At 38.7% G+C, this 10969-nt stretch overlaps 1 protein-coding gene across 1 annotated transcript in view; it reads right to left on the reverse strand.

Annotated features, from left to right (window-relative positions):
- IQGAP2 (IQ motif containing GTPase activating protein 2) overlaps positions 1-10969 on the reverse strand; it is a 64136-nt gene that overhangs the window by 49872 nt on the left and 3295 nt on the right. The window contains exons 3-7 of the mRNA XM_010133214.1: positions 10801-10877; positions 5618-5685; positions 5142-5255; positions 1091-1269; positions 373-460 (exon numbers count right to left, since the gene is read on the reverse strand). Of these exons, the coding sequence (XP_010131516.1) occupies positions 373-460; positions 1091-1269; positions 5142-5255; positions 5618-5685; positions 10801-10877 (526 nt within the window). The remainder of the gene's footprint in view (positions 1-372; positions 461-1090; positions 1270-5141; positions 5256-5617; positions 5686-10800; positions 10878-10969) is intronic.

Raw genomic sequence — 10969 nt, forward strand, 5'->3', positions numbered from 1 at the left:
GTGCAACCACAGCTGACTGGAAGATTGTGAATGTATTTTGGCTCTATATAGAAGAGGGGGTCAAAATTTACAGCATCGTGCACACAAAAGGAACTTAAACGTAAGGAAACAAAGCAGGCAATAAATGATTTGCTTCTGAACTGAGGAATCCTTACAGCAGAAACCACACACACAGACATTAGACCCCCAAAAGGTTAGTAGAGAAGCAGCACCAAGGAAAAGAAACTGTTGTAGACGGATTAGATACTTCTGCATATTTTAAGTTTCCACAGAAATATTTTGTTTGTTCATGTGGATTCAAGACGTGTTCAGCTGGAATATGGGAGAGTGCATGTTATGTGCGTGTTTCCATAATGATCCAGAATGGCTTACTGTTTATCTTATTGATATTGCCTTGAATCTCAGCTTGTGTCAGCAGCTCCTCGTAGACATCTCTCTCTTCTTCAGAGATTGTGCCATTCTAAGAAAACAAAGTTGTTGCTAGTACACACAAAAACTTCAGAGAGAAAAGCTGTTATCAGGAGTTGTTAAAACTGCATCAGCTGAAATATTTGCTAGATGCATTTGTAAAGGAATTTGTTTTCCACATGAACTAGACAAATTAACACTTTGTGGTAACCGAGTAATATTTAAAGCATTTTCTGCTTCCTGTAAAATAGCCACGTAAGTATAGCATAGCATTTTTCAACTACAGAAAGCATTAGCTCTCATGTAAAAAACAAAGAAAATAATTTGACATTAAACATCTGTGGCAGAGGTTATACTTTATACTCAAAAAATATATTACTTTTTTTGCCAACTTTTTTAAAATAAATTTTTTTCTCTAAAGCAGTCAGGAAAAATAGTCTTTTTTTTGTTTTTAGCCTTTCTATATTTTATCCTTTGGTCAAAGTTGAGCTACATCATAGTCATAGCAATCATATTCTTACAAAATTTGCTGTCATCTTCTTGTATTACCATTATCTTATTTAACTGAAATTTTTTCTTTCTTAATTGCACTAATTTTAAAAATTAGTTTATTTTTTTAAAGCTAATACTACAGTATGAGAAGCAACATAAAGGAAGATGTATACTGGGAATATACCATTACCTTAAGTCTTGCATTTGATTCTTTTCTCCTTTTAGCATCAACGAGTTCATTCTGATAGTCCTGTGCAAGTTCCTCATCCACATTTAGCAACATTGCATTTGGGTTCCTCAGAGTTGTGATGGTTTGTTCAGCTATTCCCTTCTCAATAGCTTCGTTAATTGCTATTACTGCTGCATGCACTAAAATTAAAAGCACAATCTTAAATTTCAGGAAGCAAAACAAATCTAAAACTGTCACTGTTTCTTCTGATATACTGTCAAAAATTTACATACTCCCCTTCAAACGTCCCACTCCTAATGCATCCCCTAGACTATAGTGACAAAAGCAGTCTGTTTGCTCAAAGGTGGAACATTGCCATCTGTTCCATGCTTGCCCTTCTCCCAACGAGTGGTTACTATTTTACTGACAGAAAATAAAACATGAGCTACATTTTATTGTTCAAGTCCTATGTCATTTAGAAAGCATTAATACGCAGGAATTGAAAGCCATTTTTGATAGTTTTTCCTCTTAAATCTACTTTCATGTCCATAAGGACAGAACACATATGAAAGCATTGTTTAAACTAACTATATATCTGAAAGATACCACGCAAGAATGAGGAAATGTAAACTCCCGGAAACTTGTTTTCCAGAAAACATTGGTAAGACTCCCCAGGCAGTGTGGAGCCCTGCACATCACATCTAAGCCTGTCTGGGGTGAACTGGCTCCTTTCCTAACTGAGGATCTCCATGAGCAGCTAGGAAAACAGAGAGACAGTGATGTAATGGTCCCTACTTCTGACACCTGAAAAGCCACAAGACAGCAAACTTGAAGCAGGGGAAAGAACACTCTAAAGACTTTGCAGGGTTCCCAAAGCATTATCGCACAGGAAAAGAGGAAAAAGTGACATAGGATGTTATCACTACAGTCACTGACCAGCTTAAGTGTGAAACTTTTCCTTTGAGAAAACAAGAAAATGTCAACTACTACACAAATGCTTGGCTCCAATTTTTAAGAGTAGAAATGCTCTTTCTTTCCCCCCACACAGCAAATTTATGTGAATGTACAAAATCAAAATCATTTACAGCTGAATTAGGTGTGGAGTAATGGCTAACATGTGCAGAGGTATTCCCTGCGAACATTTGTCCCTAAGATTAGTCTAGATGAAGGACTTTGGCTAGAGCTAGAATTTATCTGTATCTTCATGACACAGAGAGACCTCAATGATTGTCTGGTAGCACATTTGTCTTGAAAATTTTACAGATGTTACTACGTAAAACATAATTCCTGATAAATGTTTGTCCAAATCTCATCCCAAAGGTGGAACATAGCAGCTTGTCTAGGATTTACTTTCATCTCACCAACGAGATGTGTGAGGAAAAACATGAATGCCGTCTTTCCTTATTCTATCGGTATTTACTTGTGATGTAGCCTTGAACGTTGCCTTCTTTGCTAAACAAAAGAAAAGCATTCAGTAAAAAGTGCCCTTCTGGATTAAGTTTAATTGAGAGTCTATATATTTAGTTTAGAGCCTTCAGTTTCTTTCAGAGCATGAAAGATGCTTGTCAATAAGGAAATCTGAGTTTTTAGAAAAATAATGGGGTGTACAAATTTAGGAAAGTAGAAAAGAAGAGCAAAGCACTGTGTAAACAACATGGGCAAATGAAGCATGAAGTTATCTATTCTCAGAGAAGACACTTAGTGGAACAACTTGCCAAGTTGTTGGTTAGGATTAAATTCATGCTAGAAAGTTGTTCTGAAACAATTTTGCTCTAGCTTAGTTCAGCACAGGGTCAGATGGGAAACGTAAGTAGCTGGCATGGTAGAGGAGAAGCAAGCAGACACACTCACTGGTTCTTTTGACAATAAAGTTTATGAACAGGGGAAGTTCAATGTGGATATTAGGAAAAGGCTTTTCATTTGGAGAGTGTTTGCTCACTGGAACAGGCTTCCCAGGGGAGTAGTCACAGCACCAAGCCTGCCAGATTTCAAGAAGCATCTGGACAACAACCTTAGTAATATGGTTTAATTTTAGATAGTCCTGCAAGGAGTTGGACTTGATGATCTTTATGGGCCCTTTACAACTTAAGATATTCTACAATTCTATGAACACCCAGATCAACTTCAAGGGGCTAAGAGAATACCACTGTTCTTGGACACGCATAACATCCCCGCACCCTCATGTAACAAAACATGTAGGAAGGATGTCATTGCTTCCACAGTTGTATGAGAGGCCTCACTGATGTGTGCAGAGCTAGCAAAAAGCAGTCAAAAGATAGGTTCAAAGTTAGGAGAGATGTAACAGGTATTGGTGGATATTGTGAACCCATCTATGAAGAGGAACAGTGAGAAGCCTGATGGGACTTGAAAAAGTAGTCTGGAGACGTGGAATAACAGAGGGTTACTTGCTTTGGCAGCACTTATGCTTACTCTTTTGCACACTGATTTCTACTTTTGCTGACTGCACAGGAGTCATCAGCAGTTGTTTCACTTCATATCTCCTTTTGCTTACTCCATTTCAGAAGCAGGGTGGTGGACCTTTTCCCCTGGCAGGATCTCCACATCCAACCTAACTAGTGCATGAGGGTTCCCTCAGCAGATGTTTCCTGTTCTGCGGCAGGGCACGTTATCTACAGCATGCTCTTTGCCCAAAAGGGCAAAATCAGCATCAGGAAACCATGGTTTTCTGTGGAAGATTGAAAACACTTCAGAAGTTAAAGGAAACCCTACACACACTATAATAAACTTGCAGAGAAGGAAGTTGCAGCCCTTTCATCTTCAGGGAAGGAAGCTAGCTCCCTGGTGGAAAAATGCTTGGTAGTCAACAAATCTCTGAAATTTGCTAAAAAAGGAGACAAACTACCCCCACTTCCAAAGGCAGTATTTTAAGAGCTAGCTTCACAGAAGCATGCACGTACTAAGCTATAGCAGGCTCCAAAATATACAACACAGACAATGCAAAGCAACATGAGGAAGCACATATTGTGTCATGAATTTTTGGGTCATGAATCAGCTTGTTTTCGTTATGCTACTATGCAAGGTTTAACAAAGTTGCAAAGGAACCTATTTATAATGCAGCCCTTATTCCCCTCACCTCCCTGTGTACAGTCTGCAGAACTGTTACTCATTTGTATCAGTGACCCACTGTGCTGTAGAACATACTCAAGCCAGCCATTCTGTTCTTCAGTTTGATTCTCTGGAAAAGGCTAGGATTTTGACCAAAAGTAACTAGAGCTCAAGTGTGGATTTAAGTGGACATGCTTCATTTCACACCATTTAAGTTCAAGCAATTTTTCTTCTTATTGTTTTTAAAATATATCACTTCATTCCACAAAAACAACTGACATGGAAAAAACCCTGATTTACAGATGGATAGGCTTGGGCAGCAAAAAAGCATTTGATTTTTGTTTTGAGTGGAAGCTGTTCGTGACAGACTCAAAAGGATCATAACTGCACACCAGTCCCCTTAAACATGAAAATCTTACTACAGATGCACTGGCAGGATGTGCCCTCCAGCAGGGTTCTACTATGCTGTGGGTCACATACTAGCAGTCAGACAGATGGAAAGCTGCCCACAGAGGCAAGTGGTCCTTGTGCCTATGTGCCACCATATGTGAAAGAGTTGTCTGCCTAGAACAGTGCCTTGTCCTAACAGCAACCCAATCAGGTGTTTGAAGAAAACTGCAAGAGCCTAATACAGGAAGGAGGCACAGAGAAGACACCTTGTTCCCATAGCCATCTCCACTGTACTGCCTACAGTGCAGAGGCAGTTGCAGAGCTCAACTGATAATTCCAGACGAGGACTAGCTACCAAAACGTTAAACTCGTGCAAAAGGTCGTAGGAAATCTTTTTTTCCAGTAGTACTTCCTATGGTTCAATGGAGATGCTCAAAAATGCAGACTGAAAAGCTGCAAGAGTTCTTGCAACCATGCAGTGAGACAGTAAAAACTTGCTTGCCTTTCTTGTTATTTGTTGAAGAGGTGGCAAACTAGGTGAGTTATAACACAGAAAGTATTTTGTTTGTGTTCTGTCAGGTTATCCAGTAGAAAACAGCACAGCAGCTACACTTACATGCAGCTTCATCCACTGACAATTCACTGGCCAGAATCCCACCAATTTTACTGAAAGATGGCATCTGTATACCATACTTCTCCAGCTCCTTTCGCATGTTGCTGATTTCTTCCTCTGTTCACAAAAAAAAAATCAGAACAGAAGCATAAAAATTTTATTATGAATCATCATACCTACAAATACAGGTGCAATGTTTTTGAAATCACTCGTGGCTAGGGCTTCTTAGTTTTTACTCCCCATTCTGAAGGAACCTAAGATATGACAAGCATGCCTTTCAAATTCACTCCCTTCTGTCCTCCAGAGAAAATTAAAAAGGCTATTCATTAAAAAATAGCAGCCTCCCACCTATTTAATCAGGATATGTTCAGAACAACCTTGCAGGAGGAGAAATACCATAACAGAAAATATGTACAATGTTAGCAGATTTACTGAGTGAAGAAACTATCTAACATATGATCAGATAAGCAGTTTATTACCTGTAAAGTCTACTTTTCCCAGTAGGTCCTGGATCTGTGGTGCTATTCCTAGTTTGAACAGATATAAACTGCAAAGGAAAAGAAAATTAGTATTTAAGAGACCTGCATGTGATTGAGGTGTTCGCTTTCTATATATGAGAAAAGCACTTTTATGAAGCTTGTGCTTTAGCTGTTGACTTTCATGAGCCAATACAGAATTAATCCTACAGGGTTTTTTATGCTATATTTTTAAGTCTTACAGAAAGAGAAGTCTTTTTTGACTCAATGTTTTGAAGAAGCACCTCCAAGAGAGGCACTGTCAGTGTATCTCACATATGGGGGATGTGTAAACAAGTAGAAAACCTTAAGTGAAGACAGTTAAAGAAATTAAAAATCTAATATTGGGGGGAAAATCAAGATATGAATGCATTTTAGTACAGCTTATAACTTTGAACATATGTACTATTTGACTTGTGTTATGACATCCCTGTAATTAATAGCTGAAGACACACAAATCACTGACGCCCTTCTTACTAAAGGCAGAACAACAAGGACCTGTAAAGTCCATTGAAGCCTGTCTCAAATATTTGTGTCATTGGCTATTTAGATTTTGGAAAATGAACGAAGTTCAATTTCAATGCTGTCCAAGAATTAATATTTTTGTTTTAGTATAGCATGAAACATATCTGTACTCATTATTGCATGGACTCTGGTGCTATGTGAAAGAAACAGCAAAATAAATCCATATTTTCCCAATGCAAGTCCTGTAATTATCTAGAAAAATCTCACATTCTTATGATTTATCAGTGAAAGTAAATAAACAAGTGAGTTTTGCAAGCAGAGATCAGAAAAGGTAGATAAAGGTAGAGACTAAAATAATGCGTTCCTCCAAAAGGATTATTTTGCACCTCTTTTTAAAATTAATTCACCCCAACTTCATACATTGCAAATGTGCATTTTGGCCTTGGGTTTTTATTTCTGTAGAAGGCACAACTCCCTTTGAGTTTTGTTTTTGGGTTTTGGATTGTTTGGTTTTGGTGGGGGGTTGGTTTGTTTGGGTTTTTTTGTTTGTTTGTTTTGGGGTTTTTTTGGGGGGGGGTTGTTTGTTTGTTTTGGTTTTTTGCTATTAGCAAATTACAGGATGAAATTTCAAAGCAAGTATTTGTAGATTCACATTTATTTCAGAGCACAAAGAATGGGCATTTAATCTTCCATGCTACCACAGCTACAGTTCTGCCCTTTCCCAACCTGGACGGACACAACAGCACACTTTATGCAGGCTGACGCAATTTTGACTGCTGCAGCTCCTCAGAAATCATTGCTGCTGCCTTTTCTCACCTTTCAAAGCAGTCTTAAACACAAATTAACTACAGCAGGAAAACCCCCACATGTCTATAGTAACAAACCAGGTTCCTCTGTTACCTTGATCTGCCTACCAGTCTTTTGTTTTGGCCTTCTAAAGAAAATTTTCTGATTTTGAGACAGGATCACAGTACTGGCTGAAGCACTCACTGGGTGTCACACAAACAGTGAAGGATATTAGCAGCTTCGTGGGGCTGTGCTGGCTTTTTGGGGAGGAGGTCACCCCAATAAAAAAAAAAAAAACACCACAGAGGAAGAAAAAGTGGTATGATCATTAAAGACTCCTATTTTTGCCGTTTAGCGCTTCCAGAAGGATGTTGAACTCTGTGCGTTACTTCCTACACTCCTTTAATTGGATAAACGTCGTCACCACCAGGTGGTGCTGAAAACGTGCTTTGAGTCTTGCCGGGAACACAGACATTGATGCTCTGTGTTAAGGTGTAATTTCACTTCAAACAGCTTACGTAATGCTTTTACAGTGTAACTTGAACTTCAGGCAGGGAACCCACATAAAATCAAAAGCCAAGGGGTTTGGGGTTAAAAAAGCTGCATATGAGGCATCAGGAGCGAGAGAAAAACAAAGGGAAAAGTTCCCAGGTGAAGTTCCCTTTACAAAGCCTATGCAGAACTGCAGTTCATATTAGGCAGTTTTCTGGGTCTTGTTTTATGTTTAGCTCATGTATAAAACACTGTAAAAAACAGATCTGAAAATAGTGTGACTTTTTTTTTCAAAGATGTGCTTATTACTCTACCGTTTCCTAGGAAAACAATGTTTTGAAGCTGTACAGATTCAGAGGGATAGTTTGTCCAGGATGTGCAGTGATCTGCTTGCCAAGATCACTTGAAAACTGAATTTTTCAAGCAAACAAATATGTCGTAAGTGCTGGTATATACAAACAAGCATCATCACTGTTAACATCTTAATTTAAATAAAGCACTTCTCAAACTCTGTTTTTCCAGACCAGCTTTCACAAGAAAAATGGTGCAAGAAATGAGACATATGCCTTTGTATTTTTCAATTTGATTTTGAGTATTGATGTTTCAACAAGAGAAAAGCAAGGAGGTACATATATCCACAGGAGTCTAGAAATCGTTTGCTAAGTCACTGGCCAGAGCAGTGCTGGATTTGACAACGGAAGATTTTCTTCATACTGCACGTATGAAATAGTCTTCATTCCAGACTTGAATCAGGACACATTCTAAATCTATATTTAAACTATCTTGCTTAGAATCATTGTCTATCTTCAGGCCCTAGCAGCTCAAAGATCAGCAAAAACCCAGATAGGCATTTCAAATAGAACCTTTGGATAGACAAAGCTTCTTGCACCTATTACCTAACCTATAGTTAAGGCTATTTTAAACTGCCCCTTTAAGAAGCATGAAATAATCGTATCAATTTTAAGCACTTAGATTATGCACAGTCAGTGTGCATGAATGAACTAATGTAGGAAAAATCTCTGTTAAAGATGGCTTCAGGATTTCCAAGAATAAGAAAATATCCTATGTTAAATCTACATAGTTTTATTGGAAAGCTGAAAAATTGTTGTTGCAGAGTAACGACTTGGTAACAACTAAGAAAGAACAGGAAGCAGGTCAACCCATATTCTCTCTGATAAAGTGCTCTATTTTCTGAAGTTATAAGCCTTTGAAATTTGTGCATGTGCCCAAGATACATTAGAATTTATTGTCTAAACCCAATGATGATTTTTCATATAGTGGTCATGTATATGCCGCAGGTGCAAAGCTTGCTGGTTTTACATGCTGTGCTACTGGACCCTGAAAACAACAGCTACATGGACTTTAAGGGTTGGTGAACCTTGTGGTGATTCCCTGGAGAGGGTGCTCTGACAGACTCAGAGAGTAGAGCAGGTAGTGTGCACTGGGTGGAGCCGGGGTGACAGACACCAGCAAGTCAATAGTTAGAAGAGCAGAAGGAGAACAGAACTGGACTCCTGAAGCTCAGTGTTCCTCCGATGCCAACCCAACTAGGAATACTGCTGGCCAAGCAAGCATCCTGTCCCTAATTGTGTTGAGTCCCAGACTACTTTCAGTTAGACTATGTGCCATTCAATACTGACACTGGAATTTCACTAACTTCAAAGACTCCAGTGAAGGACATATGACATACATTGTAGGAAAAGGCATGGAAATAAACAAAGCTTAACAATTGTTTCTTCGACTCTTACATCTTGCATGGGATGCAGGCACAGGGCTCTTCATTTTCGTGGAAAAACATCTTAAGCAAAAGCACTGCAGACCTATTCCCCTTCAGCATGGCATGACACATTTGATATGAAGTCTGTTTCTGAAATAGCTTGTAAGTACAGAGTTGTACCTTTGAGTTTATATGCAGCAAGGAAAAGTAATTTAAATGAAATGAAATGAAAGCTGAGACAGAGAATAATCCTGATATTGGCATAAATCCTGAGGCACATCAAGATGAAGAAAGGAAAAATTCTGCCAAAGGTCAACCCCTTGCAAAATCTCTTTCGAGATAAAGTTATGGCCACTGCAATGATTAGTCAGATCTTAAGAAGGTACCTAACTGATAGGCTTATTGTTCATGGAGCATTCAAATCCACAGTTGATGAAGTAATTCTGATATTTCAGAAAACCTGATTGTGTTCTTCCACCTCCTGCAAAACATCTGTGCCAGCCCATAATGTGGCCAGAAGGGCATGCAACCCACTGTGTCAGCCTGAGGTGCTTAACAGTAGAGCCCTGTGCCATCGTGTCAGGAAATCACTTCAAGCTTACACTGACAGAACAGACCACATTACTAAGTTTTAGGTGAGAGCTACCCTCAAACAGTCCTGGTGATACTGTCCAGTTAATACTGCACTAGGCAAAATAATTTCAAGTGGCAACACTTCTCAAAGCTGACAAAAAAGTGCCAGGGCTGTCAACTCCAGACACCTAGCATCTGAAAGAAGTTTGATGAATTTGGTAGTATGTCCTATTTATTGGCAGTGAGTGCACACAGAGTGCAAGAATGGGCACATCACTTAAAAGATTAGACCGAAAAAAATTCCAGTTACAGCATGCATTGAATAGTTTCTGACCTATAGTCCTGGAGCAGCTGGCGTGCCTTTGAACACCATTAGGAATGTAGAAGAGGGTTAGGGATGTAAATTAATTTTGTTCTCTGGAAGACTAGTTGCAAAGTAATGAAAGGAAAAGGTTTCTATGTGCAGGAAGTGAGCTAGGAGAGCCACTAGAGGGAGGAGCTATCTGCCAACAGCACTGACCCTCACACCAGGGACAGCACAAGGCAGATGTTCATTACTTTTAGTGTTAAATCTTAAGAAAACCCTCAAGGCAGGACTTAAAAAAAATTTAAGCTCTACCCTCAGTGGTGTGGTCAAAGCCTTCCTGAATTTACATTCAAAATCTAGTTGCTCAGAACTTTAAAATCTTGGAAAAATGTTAATTTTTTTTTTACATGAATGACCTCAGAATACAGTAATTATTTGCTCCTCTTGAGATAGAAATATGTTAGTTCGTAATTTTCATTCTGATCAGCACATCTTCCCCGTGATTATACTAATTTTTTCTAAGTTTTTGTTCACTTATTTGGTTTCTGTTGCAAGTATGTGCTTTGAAGCTTTGAGGGAGTGTACTACTCATTGAAAAGGATGTCTGTGCTAAATTCAATATCCTTCATTTCTACTTTGAAAACAATTTGACCAATTGTCCTGACAAAGTTAAACTTTTGTCTCCAATTTTAAATTAATGAGTTTGTAAATTCTGACAGATTTTAATATACTGGTTACTCTGAAGCCATTTCAAGAGTTGTACTCCTAGACTTGGCTACGTTAACTTTCACTCCCATCACAAGTTACCTTAGAGCATGAATGCAATATATCATCCTAGGGATGTTTTTCCTATCATAGACATCTGTCGTCTCTGGATAAAAGATCTGAAAAACAAAGAGCACAGTTGAAGGAGAAGACATATTACCGAGCAGAAAAGAAGCTAAAATGAGCTCTCTGCTGAAACACACCTTAAGCT

This window comes from Buceros rhinoceros, unplaced genomic scaffold, assembly GCF_000710305.1.
Source record: "Buceros rhinoceros silvestris isolate BGI_N320 unplaced genomic scaffold, ASM71030v1 scaffold1933, whole genome shotgun sequence".
Lineage (NCBI taxonomy): Eukaryota > Metazoa > Chordata > Aves > Bucerotiformes > Bucerotidae > Buceros > Buceros rhinoceros.